The sequence below is a fragment of the Colletotrichum chrysophilum genome (assembly GCF_026319265.1).
Source record: "Colletotrichum chrysophilum strain AFK26 chromosome Unknown scaffold_62, whole genome shotgun sequence".
Classification (NCBI taxonomy): Eukaryota; Fungi; Ascomycota; class Sordariomycetes; order Glomerellales; family Glomerellaceae; genus Colletotrichum; species Colletotrichum chrysophilum.
The window spans coordinates 166,953-186,117 of NW_026517349.1; the positions used below are offsets into that span (position 1 = coordinate 166,953).

Here is a 19,165-nt window from a genome sequence, read left to right on the forward strand (position 1 = left end):
CGTGAAGACCATATCAAACCTTGCTCAGTCTCATAGCCCCTCCCCCGACTTGGGTTCATCGACCTTCAGCTTTGAAATTTATTTCAAAATCATGCCAACTCAACCTGTTTCACTCTTCCCTCTTTCGTCACCTCATCGACATCCGCTCCCTCGATATCCTTCTCCTTGCCCTCAGGCTTGCCCTCAAAGACCTCTCGGATTTCCTCGAGCGTGTGTCCCTTCGTCTCAGGGAACAAGAACCAAATCAGGCCCAACAACAGCCCGAGAATACAGCAAAACACGATGTAGTACTTCCAAGCTATCGACTTCATCGCAATAGGGTTGACCTGGTTGCCAATGATAAGACCAGTAAACGCGGCGATGTACGTAACCGAGAGGCCACAGCCACGCAGAGTGTAGGGGAAGATTTCGACTGGGTATGCTTGCAATAGTGGCGTCCACGCAATGTCGTAGAAGAAGTAGAAGATAAATATGAATCCCACAACAGCTCTTCCAGTCGCCTCGTTTTTGCTCGTCACGAAGTAGGACGTCAGGCCGGTCCAAATGATGTAGCTGGCAAGCATGCCTCCTGTGGAGATGAGGAACAACGGGCGGCGTCCGAGACGATCAACCATGAGGGCTCCGAGGAAAGTAGAAATGATCCAGTTGAAAATCTGCAGCAGTCCGTTGATAAGAGTCTGGTCCTTGACTTCAGTTATGCCGATCGTGTTGAGGACAAGCGTCAAGTAATATGAAACCACAGCCACACCGTTCTACGCAGGGTTAGCTAACTATAAGGAGATTCAATTGCGGGAAACCACCTACCCATTGACTGAAAAGGCCGACAATCACTGCAAGAAGAGTTCGTTTGCGGTTCGCAGGGGTTCGGACAAGCTCAAGCCAGGAGGATTGGGACATAGCTTCAGCTTCGGCGTTGAGGGTTTGTTCGACTTCGCGCATTTCGAATTCGACGAGAGGGTTGTTGAGGTCTCCGCCTGCATGGTAGTCTGCAAACATCTTCCGGGCTTCGTCTTTGCGGCCACGACTCATGAGCCAGCTACGTGTGATGAACGTCAGTTGTGATCCACAGGTTTTGCCATATCAGCCTTGAGCTTACCGAGGTGACTCTGGTAGGAAGAAGAGGCCGAGCAGCTGAATGACCGGAATGGCACCTTGCAAGAGTGATGGAATCCTCCAGCTCCACGCTGTGGGGTTCTTGAAGGTTCCGTATGTGCACCATGCAGCAAAGATAGATCCGAAGTAGCTTGAAGTATGTCAATGATCTGCCAACGAAGATGTGCAGCAGGCTGACTTACAAGAAAGTGTTGTAAAGTGCCGTGACCTTGCCTCGCTGGGGAGGGTAGGCCAACTCGGTGATGATGATGGGGCTTGGCTGGCTGATGAATGTAGTGAAAAAGCCGAGAAGAGCTCTTGCGGTAACAAAGCTTGCCAAAGAGGGAGACAGTCCCTGGAGGATAGCAAATCCGATACAAGCTACCAACCCAATGCCGAGAGGCAGCTTGCGACCCCAGCGATCAGAGATATAGGTGACGAAGAATAAAGCGACGACTTTGCCGAGCGGGTAGACCGCATTCATGAGACCAAGGACCGCACCCTCGGGGTTTCCAAAGAACCCACGCCATTGAGGCAGGGTTTGGAGACCATTCATCATCGAGCCTGCATCGAGGTTAGCTCGCGTCCTCAAATTGCGAAAGACATCGGTTGATTTCATACCATCGTAGCCAACTGAAGCGGAAGAAAACAAGGGAACAAGTAGGCAAAGATTCAGTTTAAGCAAATGCGATGTTCGGTACCATGGTTTCGGGTTCGCTGGAAGGACCTAGAAGTCTTGCGTCAATGACAGTACTCGACCACAAAGGATGATGTCGCGAACTCACAGCTGCGAGTGCTGAACCAACAGCAAGCTCCGTCTCCTTCTTTTTCCCGAAGACACCCATGATGACCTATGATGTCTTTACCAAAAGTCGGAGACTTTTGCAGAATTTTCTCCAGCAAGATCGTCGCGACCAGATGCGAGCAATTTCGGCCGAGACAAGCGACTGCAGGACGTCCAACTGAGTGATTCAAACTCCATGACCAAGAGGGGAACCATGCCATTTAACTGCTCGCTAACTATGCCCCCGTCCGCCTTAACCAACATCACGTTTCCCAGCCACCGAGGTTCGAGACTCTCAGCGCGTCTCCACGGTTCCATCCTACCCCAGATAATCTCCCCATGGGGTAAAACGGGAGCCGGAACTCGGGTGCCAAGATGTCTGGAAGTCGGAAGCCAGGATAGCTCCGGGTAAGGGTTCGGCATCCATCAGCTCCGATACTCCCCGGCCCATTTCGACCAAATCGGCAATTGTGGCTCGGGCCCGATACTCCGCAAGCCACGGCGTTGTCTCGGGGAGTGTCGGCGGAGGCAGTCCACAGTTTCTCCAGCGGCTTCTGGCAAGTCATTGGACGACAACGACGAGACGGATCATCCTTTGGTCCATTCCCACATGCATATGTCATATTGAGGCTCTTCGGAGGGGTTTTGAAGATATCAAACGCAATTAGAAAGATTCGCCTGCATCGGCTCCCACACTATTGACGATAGCATCACTACTTAAAGTGTGCCCAACGACCGCCTCAACTCTTATGATCTAACCTAGATTGCGAGTCACATCGAAATATTCCGGGAATTCACGACTGAGCTCATTGGCTGTGGGAGAGCTAGACAACCAACCAACTGGACCCCTTTCAACCCACTAAGCCCTTCATTATGGCCGCCCAACGGATCCTCAAGGTCGGCATCATTGGCTGTGGTGAAATCACCCAGGTCGCTCACATCCCCAACATCAATTTCCTTTCTCAGTACTTCCAAACAACATACCTCTGCGATATTTCTAAGCAAGCTCTCCAACACTGCGCCAGAAAGGTCCAGGGCGGAGCGCCGAAGACGACCAATGATGCCGCCGAACTCTGCTCCTCGCCCGACGTTGATGTCGTGGTGATTGCCAACGCCGACGCCTACCACGTCAAGCACGGCATCCTGGCTCTTCAAAACGACAAGTACTGTCTACTCGAGAAGCCAGCGGCGCTGTGCTTCCGTGATATCGATCTTCTCGTGGAGACAGAGAAGAAGTCAAAGGGAAAGATCATGGTTGGCACCATGCGTCGCTTCGCTACCGCCTTCACGGACGCCGTCAAGGAGGTAGGCGGCATGGAGAAGATTCAGTATGCAAGAGTCAGAGATATTATTGGGCCCAATTCGACCTTTGTCGACCAGTCCGGCACATTCCCTCAAAAGTTCAACGACTTCAGCGCCGCAGATACCCAGGACCGTGAGAGCAATGAGAAGGACATCTTTGAGCAGGCCCTGGTCAACGAGTTTGGGGTTCCAGCAACGCCCCAGTCGAAATTGATGCTGCGACTCTTGGGAGGGTATGTACGAACGTCGCAATGTCGTAACGACACTAACAGACTCGTAGTCTCGGAACTCACGACCTGTCCGCCATGAGAGAGATCATCGGCATGCCAAAGAGCGTGGCCGGTGCGCACCTTTCCTTCCCTGGAATCTTCGCCGCCCTGTTCAGATACGACGACTTCCCCGTCACTTACGAGTCTGGCTTCAGCAAAGTCCCTCAGTTTGACGCCCATATTGAGGTCTATTCGCCTGAGAAGATTGTTCGCGTTGATTTTGACACTCCCTACGTGAAGGGCTTGCCAGTCACGATGACGATCCGGGAACTCATCGGCGACGCCGGTTTTCAGGAGCGCAAGGTTCGAAAGACGTACGTCGATCCGTACACAACGGAGTTCTTGGACTTTTATGACTGCGTCGTGAACGGCAAGCAGCCAAAGACGAGCGCGGCTGACGCGAGGAATGACATTGAGCTTTTTAAGATGATAATCCAAGCCGACGCTGGAAGGTACGAGAGTGAGGACTAAGGGGGTCTGATAGATAGTATGAGGCCTCCAGCAACAGTGTGTATTTATCCCATGCATTCACCCTCGGGTTTGATCATAGTATATCAGGTTGTTATCGTCTCAAGCAATCTTTATTACATTGACCGAACGCCGAGCCGCCTTTCATGCCCCTCCCATACCCGCTACTTTGTTTTCGTTGACTGATTCTGCTGCCCATGCCCTCTTCTTAGCTAGAAACCTCAACTCTCTGGGAGTTTCATTCATACTGGGTACACGAATAACTAAAGTGGATTTCGGTCTTGATTGCCCCCTCCTCTACTTGCCCAAGACGCATCATTCTCAGCGCAAGTTTCGGCCACCCAGTAAACCTGTCCCAGTAAGCCCTCATATATTCTGGTCACAAGCCCGCATCACGATGTGTGACCGCACGCCCCAATCAGATCCAAAATCCATCCAGACGCCAAGCTCTATGGCTTCGGCGTAGAACGAGCGCTTCTTTTCAAGAAGCGCCTGGTGAATTTTGTAAGAAACTTGTGAACAATCAATTGGGACGGTAAGCATGTCATCGGGACTTACAGAAACACAATGATGTGCTCTACACGCGGCGTTTAGTATCCTTGGTTACAATACCGTTTCCTGGATGCGGACCTGTATCCTGCCACCCCCTCATCCCCGGCCTGCTTATGGCTGAGCGAGGCAGATCTGCTGTCCCAGGGAAGCTGGGGCGAAACCGACTCGAAAGAATTCTCTGGCGTGAGAAGACCCGTGGGTTTCGTCGCACTGGCGGGTTCGGTTGTACCGGTTGGCCTCGTCGTGATGCTGGCAATGTCACAACGAGAATCCCGATGCTTTCTTTCGGGCCAATCGTAGAGCTGCAAGAGCAATACCCCTCCCTCAACCTCACGAAGGACGTCCTCAGCAGAGGCGCCCGACCGAATTCTTCTGAGGACCTCATGGGCCTGGAACTCAGGCATGGACCGGATTGCGCGAAAGAAGCCGTTCAGGCAGTCATTCTGGCGCTCTAGTTCGGTAAACTTCCTTTTCATTGAGGCGCTGCGCGACTCAGAGGGGTCGGCGGTGTACCGACAATCGAATCCACGACTCGTGCATTGAGAGCATTTTGGACGGTCGGCGGAGCACTTGTCAGAGACGAGCAGATTAGTGCGCGATGTCTTCAACGAGGAGGTTCCTTGGGGGATTGGGAGAGCGAACTTTGGTTTTGCGCTTCTTGCAACTCTCGCAAGCTACCCAGACGTTGCGCCGGGCGGGTTTCTGGTCAGATCGTGGTGACGATGCATTGTGTGGATTGCGCGGTGACGTAGGCGAGGTGGGAATAGCGTCGGATTCAAAAGCGGGACGGATCTCCCGGTAGCAACGGTTGCTGGCCATGTAGTCGTTCGTCACGGCAGAAAGACCATGTTTTGGATGAGGAAGGAAAGGAGGTTCTCAATGGCCAAGGACGAAGGAAATGAATTGGAATCGACTGTTGGGGGTCTTGTATCGATTTCTTCTTCAAAAAGGTCCAGGCCTGGCTCGTCCCACGAAGCAGTGGACACACGGTGCAACAGGATGCTTTTTCAATCCCACCGTTCCAGACGGGCCCTTCTCCATCTGCGCGTGACGTAAATCTTTATCTTCTGTCACTGTTGCATCGAGATCGAACTGGAGGATGCACCGTTTCCGCAGAGTCGCGTGTTAATTGGCTGCGTGAGTGAAACGGGGTCAGCCTGTGTCACGGCGCCGCAGGAGCCCATGCGGAAAAGGGCGATGAGTATCAAAATCGAGATGGGGAATCTGGGATCGAGATTCCCTTCAGGATTAGGTGTTCTCCGGCAACCATTCCGTTCGCACGTGGAGCGGCTGAACGATGCTGCGAAGCCGGTTAATCAGATGACGTCTCACGTGGAGAGGAGAAGGAGAAGAGTGGGTGTCGAATGGCTGGCTCTCTAACTCTACATCATGCTTCAATCACCTTCTTCTTGACAATTGCTCATGCTGGTCTGAACTTCAGAGGCCTTACATAACATTTAGTGGAAGGGAAATCAGAAACTTACCTAAGATGAGAGCCTGGTGAGCTTATCAGATTGAAGAGTGAGGTGAGTTCAATCGGCCGTCATCCGTGTCTCACTCATCAATCAAATTCACTCGCGAGTGTCACCTCACTTTAAGACTGTTCGTCCACCCGTCCCAGCAAACGCAAGTGAACACAGATAGCCCTGATGATCTCTGCCTTTTTGAGCCCGCGAGCTCGTCCAAGCGACTCACTGGCAGAGTCCCGTTCGTCCATGGATTCTCGCTCCCAATTGACCCATTCGGATCATGTGCCCCGGTGGACCAGCGTAACATTCATCACTCTGGCATCTCACTCGTTCATCTCGTGTCTGCAGTCCCAGCAAACAAGGTCAACAAGGTCAACCCGGCCGATGAAGATGAGCCGACGGTTGTCTGCTAACCCTCTGCCAAGCAGTCGGGTCTACTTGGCTCATCATGACCCCATTCACACAATCCAAGCCGTCAGTTTTCATTACCAGCACCCACCAGCGTCAACTCAGTCAACAGATCCAACGGCTGCCAAGCCAGCCACCTCTTCTCTTCCCTCGTCCTCAAGCCCTTCACCGCACCGAAATGACATCAACCCCAGGCGGACCCCGGCCTCAAAAAGGCATCGTTTCCAGGGCGCGGGACAGAAGGATGCGACGCCCCAGACGCTAAAACCCCGCACGCCATCGCGCACTTCACCCGCATCAACTCACGGTAACACCACAACCCCTGCACTCCGAATGCCCCCTGGGCCTCCCAAGCTTCCCCTAGCTCTAACTGGGAAATACTTCATATGGAAGCTGATGAACCTTCCATAGCTTCCCCCGCACCACCGCGCCCAACCCTCACCAACGGGAAAATTCTCCAGCTTTCGTCCAGCTTGGCATCCCCAGCCACGATCATCCGCTCTCTGCAGACTCCCAAGCTTCCCACGCCGCCTCTCAATGGCCCGGCACAGAGTCTTCGGTCCTCGGGCCAATGCCTGCCGGTCCGTCTCGGCCGCACCGCAAGAAGTCATGAAGTCAATATAAAAGCCCTGATGTCGCATTCGAAGGCCCCATCCCACGAAGAATAAGCTCAGAGAGCCACGCCTCAAGTCAAAGTGCTAGCCAAGCTTGCTTCGACCATCACGTCCTCAAAATGGCGCTCACGAAGCTCTTCTCGACGGGCCTCCTCCTCGCCTCGCTCGCGTCCGCAAAGTGGATCGTCCCCGGCGGCAGATGGCGTGATACCGAGGGCAACCTCGTCAACGCCCACGCCGGTGGCGTCACCATCGATCGCGACACGGGCAAGTTCTTCTGGTTCGGCGAGTACAAGGTCCAGGGCCAGGAGGAGGGCGGCGGTGTCTCCGTCTACAGCTCCGACGACCTGGCGACCTGGGAGTTTCACGGCAAGGCTCTCGAGCCCATTGACGGACACCCGTACATCGACTCGGACATGATCATCCAGCGTCCCAAGGTGGTCTACTCCGAGCCCACCGGGGAGTATCATGTACGCCACCTTCATCTTCCCACATGGTCGATTGGCTAACAGCTCCTCCAGATGTGGTGGCACGCCGACAACTCAACCTACGGTCTCCTCCTCCAAGGCCTGGCCACCTCCCCAAACATCAGCGGGCCCTACACCTTCGTCGACGCCACGGCGCCTCTCGGCAACTGGTCCCAGGACTTTGGCATCTTCACAGACTACAAGGACGGCCGCTCCTACGCCCTCTACTCCAACGGTGACCGCCGCGAGGGCCGCGACGTCTACCTCAGCTCCTTCAACGACGAGCTCACAAACGTCACCGAGGTCGTCCACCGCTTCGACAAGTACGACCTCGAGGCCCCGACCATCATCCAGACCGACTCGAGCTACTACGCCCTCATGTCCCACAAGACGGGCTACCGCCCCAACAACGTCGTCGCCTTCCGCGCCGACTCCCTCGCCGGCCCCTGGTCCCAGCCCTTCTTCGTCTCCGACTCGTACACCCGCACCTACAACTCCCAGTCCGGCTTCTCCCTGCGCATCAACGGCTCCGAGGTGACGACCTACCTCTACCTCGGCGACCAGTGGGACTCCAACTCCCTCTGGGAGTCCCGCTACATCTGGCTGCCCCTCAGTGTCGACGACGAGAAAAAGTCCGTCCACGTCGAGTGGCACGACATCTACGACCTCGACGTCAAGACCGGCGTCGTCACCCCGATCGAGGGAACGACCTACACCGCGCACGACTCCGCCACCGTCTCCGGCAACGCCTTCAAGCAGGAGGCCAACTTCGCCAGCGGCGGCACCATCGTCACGGGCATCTACGGCAACGACAGCAAGGTCACCTTCGAGGGCATCGAGGGCGCCGGCGAGCCGCAGTGGGTGTCGTTCTACTACCAGAACACGGACGACATGGGCTTCGGCGACCAGCCCGGCGGCACGCCCGACCGCATCGGAGGATCGTGGCAGCTGCGCCGCATCGCGAGCGTCATCGTCAACGGCAACGAGCAACAGGTCGAGTCTCTGTACCAGCGCGACACGCACAAGGGCATCATCCTGTCCACGCCGCTGAACCTGACCTTGGACAAGGGATCAAACAACACAATCACCATCGGCGGTCTGTGGAACGGATTCGACTTCAAGGGTGCCGACATCGACCGCATTGTGGTGTATCCCCCCGAGGAGAAGAAGACCGTCGAGTCCAAGTAGACATGAGCGTCTCCACATAATGATAATAGTAAAAAGAAATGTGTATCTAGACAAAGCAAATATCCTCCCACACGACCTCGTCAGTGATCGCTTCACCGGACATGATGCCGTGAACGTATGCATCGCAGACTATGACAAAGTTACCCCCTTCCACCCTTCTCATCTGCAGCGGCAGCTGCAGCCCCTTCAGAATCCATACCTCGTCTCCCAAAGCTGCGGAGTTGTCTAGCAGAGCCATATGTCCCCCATCAAGAAGCGTGAACAATCGATTATTATGCAAAGAATGGATCTGCCAGATTCGGAGATGCTCCTCTGCCCTTTCTATGACCGCCCTCTTCTCCTCTCTCGACGCCTCCTCGGCCTCTCCCAAGTAACCCAGTATGCCTAGCCGAGCCTTCAGGTCTTTTGTGCCGGGGTATAGCCCGGTCGTGTCCATGGCTGCCGTTTCATCGAAATCCTTCATGCTCTCCTCCACATCATCCCAGTCCATCCCAGCCTGTAACTGCGCAATGGCAAGCTGAAGCATGCAGGAAACCGTCCATTCGCGGAATGATAGTCCCACCTCGTCACGCGCTCCCAGGAGTCGGCTCATGGGCTCCTTCTTGTCCATCACGAGCGTGCGCCAATATGTATCCACCGTAGGCCGGTTGGTGAAGGGATATACAGGATTCGCCTGGCCGCTCAGAGCCTGTGCCAGAAAGTCCGTCGATTCGGGCACGGCGCCGACCTTGAAACCTCGACAGTACAGCTTGTCACCCACAATTCTAATCCCCAGGTCTGCGTTCCCGGCATGCCTGGAAGCATCTTGCGCCAGATCCGTCACAATGGTCCCGCGGAAGTCGGGCACCCAAGACGGAAGACCTTCCATTCTCTCATAAGCCACGCCAGCCCGCGTGAGAAGCTCCAGTCGTCCAGACCCGACAATCTGGCTGGTGACTCTGGTGTAAAGGTCCGGCAATGGTATGTCGTAGTCCACACTGATCAGGGCGTCATCGAACCCAAAGTCCACGAAATCGTCGCGGTGCCTCTCAAACTCGGCGAGAATCTTTTCAAACTCGGCGATGAACTTGAGCATTCCGAATAGTCCATAAATCTGGTCCCTGCCATCAGTGCTCTCAAAGGTCGAGGTGCTATCGAGCAGGTCCTCCAAAGCCTTTTCCCATTTCGGGAATAGGACAATAGTGATGTAGCCTTCGGGTGTGAAAACCCCAGGGCGTATCGGATTACTCGGATCTCGGGAATAGAGATCTCTGTAGTAGTCGCACCAGCTACGACAGGTGTTGATCGCAGTCGCGTTCATGATACCCATGTCAACCTGCCGATGGAGGCCGTTTTCGCCCATCAGTTGTTGGCCGCGGTACAGTGACCCAGAGTTCATCGTGAGCCAGGCAAAACTGCCCAGGGCAGGCCACGGTATCTGCTGATTTCCGCAGAGGACGATGACCTCCGTGGACAGCGCGACCTCCTGCACGACCCAAAGCCTCCGGAACCAGCGCCGCCCATATATGCCTTCGAGTGCCATCCAGTCTTCCAGAGCTAGGTCCGGGATCCCTGCCATTGCCCGAGCTAGGGGCTCATAGTCTTGAGTCGCGTTCACCTCCCAATAGCTGATACCAGGGGCATCCGACCACTTGTACCATGTCTCAAGCCTGGCTATAATGACTTCAAGAGCTCTTTCCAAGCCCGGCTTCTCCCTTCCTATCCACGCGACAGTCGAATGAGACTTGGTGTAAATCTTGTCCATGATAGCAACCTGCGCCGAGCGCTCGGCGTTGTCGTCCTGGTTGATGCAAATGGCGTCAATCCAGAACCAAGCGTCTGGAAAGCTCTGTCGTAATTGGAGAAGAGCATCGCGCAGATTCTCCCGTACTGGGAAATTTCTCCCATTGACAGCAATGCTGGAGAATCTAGGGGCCTGGTCCGCCTCATCGGAGTCGAAATCCGCGGCTCCCCAACAGTACGACAATGTGTAGTATTTCGGATGCGCTGCGAGCGAGAATGTCGCGACTTGCGTTTCAAGAGGACTGTCGCGGGCAGCTTGGATGTTCACCAGTCGGAACTGACTGGCGCTCACTGCTGAGGAATAGGTAAATGACTCGGAGGTAGCCATTGGGTTCATGAAAGTGATGCGACTGATACTCGATCGAGCGGTTGGGAGTAGGGAGAGGAAGAAACGGAGGCCTTGAAGTACGGTGGTGCAGGAGCTGAAAGTGTCTTGTCTGCCTGTTATCCTGCAGGCTGGGCAGCTTGGGTGGACAACCTTTGCTTGGCCATATCCATAACCAGTTAGCTCAGGTCAATCAAAACACACGCATGCCTGTATTGACAATTAATGGCCATCACTGAATCTGAATTGCTTCGTTGAAGTTGACTGACCTTGCGACCCGCCCAGACCGTTCAACTATCTTGATAAATACTACACCCTTCTCAACGGCTTTCTGCTGGTCTTCCATCCGCTTGGTGGCTGATCTATGCCAAGCCCCTGAGGCCTAAAGACGAGCAAGAGAAAACCTCGGGCCCAGACAATGGTGAGCAAGATATCAAGCCAGATCCATACCAACGGCAACTTTCACTAATGAATAAAGTGCGCGTATCGGCCTGAGGGTTGACCACCGTTGCACGACTAACTTCCTTATAGCCCATACCCCACTCACCGTCATCGTTTCCGTCCTCTTTCGCCGTCGCCGTCGTCGTCGTCGTCGTCGTCGTCGTCGCTGTTGTCTCTCACCACGTCGTTTCTCATCTACATCGGGTTTCACCAGTGTCATCTCTTACTGTCATAGTCTCTTATCATTATCGTCTTTCACTATCATTGTCTTCCACTTTCACCGACTCTCGCCCTTGTTTCACCGGCCGTGATCACCCCCCCTCCCCTCTCCGGCCATCGTCCGCTGTCGTCGTCCTTTCTCGTCGTCGTCCGTCGTCGTCCGCCGTCGTCCTCTCTATCCTTGTCGTCTCTGGTCTTGGTCATCGTCGTCTAGGAAGTGTGGACGTCCGCCTTCGCAATGGCCTCTGTTACCGACTCGATGGCTGGGTCAGCCTCTGCCTTCTTTTCGCCAGACTCCACAGTTGCGCCGGCAGCCTTGGCCTTTTCGGCCTCCTTCTTGGCCTTCTTGCGGGCCTTGTCGGCCTCCTTGGCGGCCTTCTTGGCAGCAGCCTTCGCCGCAGCCTCCTCCTTCTGCTTGCGGACTTCCTCGCCGCCGAAGGCGTCCTTCCACTCCTCGATCTTAGTGGCAGGGATGAGAGAAAAGAGATGCTTAGGCTCGCCGAGCTTGTGGCCGGGCTTGATCGCATCGACAACCCAGCTATCAGGAATAGTCGGTTTACTGTCGACGCCGAGCTGCTCAAAGATGGCCTTGGATGTGTTGGGCAGGAAGGGGCTGACGAGAGATGCAATAAGGTTAATCTGGTTCAGTGCGTGACCGACCACGGCAGCGCAACGGTCAGGCTCCTCGGTCAGCAGCTTGTTGTCAAGCTTGTTGTCCTGGAGCAGCTTGTTTCCAAGACTGCGTCGACTGTTAGCGGCCGATGCTGAGCGATACCTAATTTCAGAGGCACTTACGCAGAAATCGACAGGATGCTGTGCAGGGAAGCTCTCATCTTGGTGTCCTCCATGTTCTTGATGTACTCGCTGAGGAGGTTGTTGACCTCGACAACGTGGTTCTTCAGGTAATCATCCGTGTACTTGGTGTAGTCAGGGACAGCGCCGTTGGTCTTGGCCTGGCAGAACTTGTTCACTGCAAAGTATTAGCTATGTTAACGATGACGCGAAGGGCTTTGCTCACCTCTCTGGCAGAAGTTACCGAGGTTCTTGAGGCTGCGAAGTGTGTTAGCTACAACCGCAAATCGAGCTGATGCGAATCTTACAGTTCGTTGTTGTTGCCGTCAACCATTTCCTGCCACATGAACTCGGAGTCGGACGTCTCCGGGCGGCGGGCAAGGAGGTAGTATCTCCAGACATCAACGGGAACTTCAGTCTGCTGGACTTGGTTGCCGAAGACACCAACACCTCTCGACTTGCTGAACTTTCCACCCTCGTAGTTGAGGTACTCTGTAGTGGAGATCTTGTGCAGCTTGGTCCAGTTCTCTCCTGTGCCGAGCTGGGATCCGGGGAAGATGATAGTGTGGAATTGGACGTTGTCCTTGCCCATGAATTGGTACTGTCGAAGGTCAGTTCTGAGCTCTTTGAATACGTGTGTAGCGCGCGCGTCACTTACCAGCTTGACATCGTCGGGGTTCTTCCACCACTGCTCCCACTTCTTGCCCTCGAGGTTGTCGCCGTCGGTGTAGTTCTTGGTGATGGAAACGTAGCCTAGACGGGTCAGTCGTAGATCTGGAAAGGGAGGTATAGCAGCCACTCACCAATGCAAGCGTCGAACCAGACGTAGAACACCTTCCTTGCGTAGTCCTCGCCGACCTCGCCGGTGGGGATGGGCACACCCCACTTCAGATCTCTCGTGATACCACGGGGCTTCAGGCCCTTGTCGATCCAAGCCTGGGTGATCTGCTCGGCGTTGTTGCTCCAGGCGCCCTTCTTGCTGGAAGACTGGAACCACTTGACAAGCTCATCCTTAAGAGCATCAAGCTTCAAGAACAAGTGCTTCGTCTTGCGCTTCTCGGGGGTAGCTCCGTCGAGCTTGCATCTGGGGTTGATCAGCCAGCCAGTGGCCTTGGCGGCGACGTCGTCGTCGGCACCAGCGTTGGGGTCGGTCTCGGGCTCCAAGGGGTCGAGCAGGTTACCGCACTTGTCGCACTGGTCTCCTCTGGCGCCGTCGTAATTGCAGACGGAGCAGGTACCCTCGACGAAGCGGTCAGCGAGGAAGGTGTTGTGAGCCTCGACGGGGCAGAAGGGCTGGATGGTCTCGCGCTCCTCAATGTAGCCATTCTTCCACAGCTTGGTGAAGATGTCCTGGACAATCTCGGTCTGTTGGGGAGTGGGGGTTCGGCCGAAGATATCGAAGGAGATGTCGAAGTAGTCGTAGATGCCCTTGTGGATGGCGTGGTACTTGGCGCAGAGGGTAGCAGGGTCGACACCCTCCTCTAGTGCCTTCGTCTCGGTCGCAGTACCGTACTCGTCGGAGCCGCAAACTGGAGGTAAAATCGTTAGTCGTGGACGGAGATGAAGCAGGTGTGGAGGGGTTGCGACGTACTGTAGATGGTGGGGTTGCCGCGGGCGCGAGAGTAACGGGCGAAGACATCGGCGGACAGCACGGAGCCGATAATGTTACCCAGATGAGGGACGTTGTTGACATAGGGCAGGGCCGAGGTGATGAGGATGTTGTTTTTACCCTTGACGGGCAAGATGGGCTCGGTGGGCGCCATGGTGAGGTATGCGATCGTTGGTGTTGGTGGGGTTTGCGAAAGATTTGACCGGTTCGGTGGGATGATGCCCTCGGGGCGGCGTCAATTGGTAGCTGAACAAGTGGCTCAAGTAATGCCGGTGTCTTTGTTCGTGTATTCGTATGTCGGTTGCTTCAGATGAGCCGGGAAGCGAGGGAGACGGACGACGGAGACAAAAGACAGTGGCTTCAACTAGCGACAGAAGGGAAAGGAGTCACGCAGAGCAGAGCGCACCTTCCGCACCTCGTCGCTGACTCTGACTCTGATTGACGCAAGAGCCACAACCCCGCACTATCCCCGATCGGGATGAGGGGCAGTCTCCAGCCGGGCCTGCTAAATTTTCAACGGTTACAGGGAGCGCAGGGCGCAAACTGAGCAGCGAAAGGCGCTGACGCCCTCCACTGTGTTTAGCACCTCAGGGTCCACTGGGTTGTGTCCGTTCCCCGAGTTCACCTGCGCTCGGTGTACTTCGGTCTGATCTCGCCATCTCAACCAAAACATTAGATGCGACTTGACTGTTGGCTGAACAACAGCAACATTTTGCATCATGTAGTAACCTTGGAAATGTTACCTGTGTTCTCTAAACTTGCCGCTGACTCCTAGCACGAGGGCTTGTCCACACCCTTGTAAGTAGTGTACTATCCTATTGAACTTCCCGAGGACCTTTCAAAATTATCCATCGTGTCTATCTCATCAGGATATCGTAATACGTCTTCACAAGCCTGGGAGGCTAAAGAAGCATTCAGAAGTTCAATGAATTGGACTTCGAGACGCGAGTCAGCTGAAGAACTGACTAAGACGAAGATTCTGAATGGTGATGGCCGTTCTTGGTGACGACAGATCGAAGGACGCCCAAGAAGGGACCTTCTTCGTCCGAACAGGCGGCCCAATCAAACCCAATTGACCAGGCTCACGTATGCAAAAGCTTTGACAAGTCTTGTCTGCCGTGGGCGTACTCATAGGCTCAACCATTGAGATACATACTAAGCTAATGGCCAGCGAAAAGGGTCAGAATGTACCTCTCCAGCGACACGCGACTCATTGTCGACGATCACCGGCATCATGAAAGACCTCTCACATGTTCATTGGTCATCAAATGGTATTCTTATGGACATGCGCTACACATTATAAACCCCTCTACTGGCCAAACGCCTCCTCGTAGTTGGTCAGGCAATACCTGTAACGGACACTAGAGTCCTCGATACCGTTCATAGCCTTCCTCAGACCGTCCGCGCTGATGGGAACCTCCTGCACCCACGTCTTGATGCCCTTGTCCGCAGCCAGCTGCAACATCTCTAGCGTCTCGCGTCTGCTGCCCAAGTGGGAGCTACCAATGAAGCAGCCATTGGGCAGGAAGTCCTGGTTGCGGACGGTGATGCCGCCGCCTCCCGGAAGACCGACGGAAACCCACTTGCCGTGGACGTCGAGAAGGCTGAGGTAGGCAGAGAGGTCGAAGCCCTCAAAGGAGTTGGCCGTGTTGAGGATAAGGTCGAACGTCATCTTGTGAGGCTCGTTCCAGCCCTTCTCGCCGGAGGCGAGGTAGCCGTCGGCGCCCATCTTGAGGGAGTCGGCCTCCTTTGAGCGGGAGCGGGAGATGGCCCAGACCTCGGCGCCGAGGGCCTTGGCGAACATGACACCGAAGTGACCAATGCCACCAATACCGACGATGCCGACCTTCTTGCCCGGACCGCAGCCGTTGCGGATGAGAGGGCTGTAGGCGGTCAAACCGGCGCAAAGCATGGGCGCGGCGAGGGTGCTCGGGAGGGCTTCGGGGATGGGGAAGACCCTAGCAGATATCAGTATGGGGTTTATCCTCAAGTGGCTTTGAGGGAGCTCACCAGTGCTCGTGGGTGCGGACGTGGGATGAGTAACCGCCCTGTGAGATGGCGCCGGAGTCAGGGAAGGTAGATCCGTAGGTGTCGAGCTGCTCCTTGCAGTATGTCTCGTTGTCGTTCTTGCATTGGCGGCAGTCGAGGCAGGCGTAGGACTGGGCACCGACACCCACACGCTCACCGGCCCTGATCTTGGTGACCTTGGGGCCGACTCTCAGAGCCTTGCCGACAATTTCTGGCTATCTTAGTACTCGCGGTCTGAGATGCAATTGGAGTAGACTCACCGTGGCCGACGGCCAGAGGGTAGGGCTGAGCACCCCAGTCACCCTTGACGGTGTGAACATCACTGGCGCAGACACCGCAGCACTCAATCTTGATATCGACGTCGTAGTCTCCGAAGGGCTTAGGGTCGAACTGCTGCTTCTTGAAGTCTTGCCAGGTCTCGGCGCTGTTGACCTGGAAGCCGGTGAACTTCTCGGGGATGTTGGCCATCGTGACTGTGATGGATATGCAGTTGAAGTGTGTGTAGAGGGTCAATCAGCTCGTTCGGCAGCGGGAAACCTATGGGCTGCGTGAAGAAGTAGATTGTCAAGGCAGGAAGGAAGGGGAAGAGAAGAGGCAGAAACAGCTAAAGGGCAGACCAGAGGGACGGCGGCGGATGAAATACCTCTGGCCATCGTATAGCTACCCCCAAGCAACACCCCCACCTTCCAACCTCAGTCGCGGCGCGTGGAGCAAAGTCCAGTGATCCCTGGATGAGGGGCACCACCAACTGCGACGAACAAGGAGGGGCTAACGTCGCGCCGCAATGTCATCCCGTGCGAGATGGATGGATGGAAGAGGAGGACTGGGGCGGGACCCTGGCCCAGGCAAGGCTAGGCGCCTGCTGGGGGGAGGAACTCGGGTGAATTTCCCCTCGAGAAAATCCCCATTGCTTATATGCGTCCCTCGTCCGACTTTCACGATGCCGAGCCAGTGGCTTCATCCGCATGTCCGTGGATATGTTGCCGAATGAAGGCAGCACGGACGTGCCTGGCTGGAGTTATCGACGGGCGACGCTGGTGACGCATGTTCCCATGATTGTGAAATCGGTCTGCTGAATTTTGTTTCTGGCTTCGCTTGTCCTCTTTCTGATTGTTGCTCCATCCCATCCATCGTGCCGTGCCCCGCGATGAAACCCCACCATTGCCCGCCAATTGCACCGCACAATCCACCCGACCCAATGTGGCTTCCCCCGCGGCTTGGGGAAGGGAAATTGTCCGGGGGATTTTCCGAGACCGGCTGCCGAATTTCCCACCAACTAGAACCCGCCGTCTCTGTTCCGATCTTCGACGAGTTCGACTGGAAAACCGCAGTCACAGATAACATCGGGCTTGGCTATACCAAAGAGCCATGGTCGGAGGGTCAACCTCGCTGCTCGGGGGCCGCTTTCGCTGTATCTCGGTACACGTCTCCGAGCCTCAATGTGTCATGCAAATGACTCCAACCAACCACCTGAGCTGTGCTGTAAGTATTCCTGGTTGAAGCGAACCGGACGGCCGTTCAGGAGGGCGCTATGCTGGTCGAACGGGGTTCCGGATACCAGCATGTCGGTATTTGCTCGGGTTTGTACCTGCTTGCATCCCTCATCAACTCTTCCATCGACTCGGGACATCGTCTGCATGCAGGCCATCTTCAAAACTTTATCCCCGATGAGTTTTCGATGTTTTCGTCCTCGGCAGCGGCGTTGTGCTGACCGAATGTCGGCGGGCTCGGGCTCGGTGCAATGTTCGGGCGGTCCTCCGCCCAGCATTAATGCCACCCCTGTCAACCATCGGCTTATTCATCTGGACAGCTCTGCCACCCATAGCTCCTTATTGCTGTCTGTTAGCCACAACGCGTCGACCGCTGAGCCCAACATTGGCCAGAAACGCGGTGCGCATGGAGGCACCGAGGTAGACAAAAGGCACGTTGCCCCAGTCGATGGCGTTCCACTTGGTGAAGTTGTAGTAGACCTCGGGGCCTAGGCTTCGGACGGTGTACAAGTGCCCAAGGTCGGCGACCAGCAGGACGAACAGGACGGTCTTCCAAACCCGGATATCGTTCGTCGAGCGGAGGACGAGGGCCTCGTTGAGGGCGAAGAGGAGGTAGAGGTTCGCAAGCTGAGAGAGCACGATCGTGGTACCCTGAGGGATGACGTCGGGCTTCGATATGGCGTGAGTGAGTGTGAGGTATTCGTCCTGTCGGAAATGGGCGAAGAAGGCACCGACGAGGGCGGAAATAGGCTCGATGGCGAGGAAGAAGACTCTGTAAAAGAGAGGGACCTGTCGGCCGGCCGTGGTGTACTGTACTGCTGATTTGGGAGGCATTGCCGCGGCGTCCAATTGTGGTGTTCCGGTATTGACGAGTCTCTGCGACAAACTGTGATTCGACCTAGAGAAGAGTAGAAAGGCAGGAAGAGTGCAATTGAGGGGGACGGAGCTGGTGGTTTCGTCTCATCAAGGGGATTTCTCGCGTGACGGGAACCCTGATGGACTGGACATTTCGTCATGGGGGGACATGGAAAAACCGAAGCTCCGGCGGGCTTCCCCGGCCCCGCGGGTTCCTGCTTGCCGGAGCTGACGGCAGTTGGCCCCTGCTTTATCGAATCAGGGAACTGCACCCACACGTTCTCTCTGACCTTGAGAGATCGAGGCTAAAAATATTGGTATAGAAGCTTAGGTGTGAAGAAGAGTTCCTTTTGAACAACTTGGTAAGACACAGAATAAAAAGAACTGAGCGCAAGCACAACAAAAAGCACCCTCATCTGCGCTTAGAGGGCTTGAGGCTACCCTAGAGCAACGACGATATCGAACTCGAGGTAATTCACTTGCAACATCAACACCCGGCCTATCTCCTGCACTCATGGAGTCAGACTTGAAATCAGAGTCTTCTGATTCTGCGTCGCCGCTACCATCGCATACCGGCATCCTGAGAGACGAGACTCTCATCCTTCGACAGCTACTGGGGCATTATGGTGACATCGAAACCAGCCTACCTACGCTTCCTCTGTCAAAACCGGCACAGGGGTTGCAAAAGACTCCCATGAAAGATTTCCTGTTCGTCGGGCTTGACATTGACACCTTTCAAGGATATGAGAAACTTCTCCCAGACCAACAACTTCACGTTGGTATTTCCCTATTGGACACTCGCGACCTTGAAAGTGCACTATCAACCCCCGCTTCAAGAGATCATAGCCAAATGATCATGTCTCATCAATTCACCGTTGGAAATTCCCGGTATAGCAGACGAGCCTCGAACAGGTTCTTGTTTGGAACTTCGCAATCTATTACGATTGAAGAACTGAAGCCAAAAGTTGAAGCCTTGATCGATGCTGACCGGAATACCGTTTTGGTCTTACA

The 19,165-nt window shown here is 55.1% G+C and overlaps 7 protein-coding genes across 7 annotated transcripts; 2 read left to right on the forward strand and 5 right to left on the reverse strand.

Annotated features, from left to right (window-relative positions):
- Positions 1-89: 89 nt before the first annotated feature.
- COL26b_007606 (uncharacterized protein) lies at positions 90-1,937 on the reverse strand (the record flags this gene model as incomplete). The annotated part of the gene is made up of 5 exons (XM_053180392.1): positions 90-752; positions 805-1,036; positions 1,097-1,243; positions 1,296-1,656; positions 1,874-1,937. 5 exons carry the CDS (start codon positions 1,935-1,937, stop codon positions 90-92), a joined length of 1,467 nt encoding a protein of 488 aa, XP_053035688.1.
- Positions 1,938-2,749: 812 nt separating this feature from the next.
- COL26b_007607 (uncharacterized protein) lies at positions 2,750-3,918 on the forward strand (the record flags this gene model as incomplete). The annotated part of the gene is made up of 2 exons (XM_053180393.1): positions 2,750-3,411; positions 3,459-3,918. The coding sequence occupies 2 exons, from the start codon at positions 2,750-2,752 to the stop codon at positions 3,916-3,918; spliced, it is 1,122 nt and encodes a 373-aa protein (XP_053035689.1).
- Positions 3,919-7,077: 3,159 nt separating this feature from the next.
- COL26b_007608 (uncharacterized protein) lies at positions 7,078-8,613 on the forward strand (the record flags this gene model as incomplete). The annotated part of the gene is made up of 2 exons (XM_053180394.1): positions 7,078-7,428; positions 7,480-8,613. The coding sequence occupies 2 exons, from the start codon at positions 7,078-7,080 to the stop codon at positions 8,611-8,613; spliced, it is 1,485 nt and encodes a 494-aa protein (XP_053035690.1).
- Positions 8,614-8,659: 46 nt separating this feature from the next.
- Positions 8,660-10,723, reverse strand: COL26b_007609 (uncharacterized protein; the record flags this gene model as incomplete). The annotated part of the gene is made up of 1 exon (XM_053180395.1): positions 8,660-10,723. One exon carries the CDS (start codon positions 10,721-10,723, stop codon positions 8,660-8,662), a length of 2,064 nt encoding a protein of 687 aa, XP_053035691.1.
- Positions 10,724-11,590: 867 nt separating this feature from the next.
- On the reverse strand, positions 11,591-13,935 carry COL26b_007610 (uncharacterized protein; the record flags this gene model as incomplete). Its single annotated transcript, XM_053180396.1, has 7 exons — positions 11,591-12,119; positions 12,176-12,350; positions 12,399-12,430; positions 12,481-12,773; positions 12,831-12,925; positions 12,976-13,701; positions 13,764-13,935. The coding sequence occupies 7 exons, from the start codon at positions 13,933-13,935 to the stop codon at positions 11,591-11,593; spliced, it is 2,022 nt and encodes a 673-aa protein (XP_053035692.1).
- Positions 13,936-15,090: 1,155 nt separating this feature from the next.
- COL26b_007611 (uncharacterized protein) lies at positions 15,091-16,277 on the reverse strand (the record flags this gene model as incomplete). Its single annotated transcript, XM_053180397.1, has 3 exons — positions 15,091-15,739; positions 15,792-16,020; positions 16,070-16,277. 3 exons carry the CDS (start codon positions 16,275-16,277, stop codon positions 15,091-15,093), a joined length of 1,086 nt encoding a protein of 361 aa, XP_053035693.1.
- A 1,361-nt stretch (positions 16,278-17,638) lies between these two features.
- On the reverse strand, positions 17,639-18,133 carry COL26b_007612 (uncharacterized protein; the record flags this gene model as incomplete). The annotated part of the gene is made up of 1 exon (XM_053180398.1): positions 17,639-18,133. One exon carries the CDS (start codon positions 18,131-18,133, stop codon positions 17,639-17,641), a length of 495 nt encoding a protein of 164 aa, XP_053035694.1.
- Positions 18,134-19,165: the final 1,032 nt, after the last annotated feature.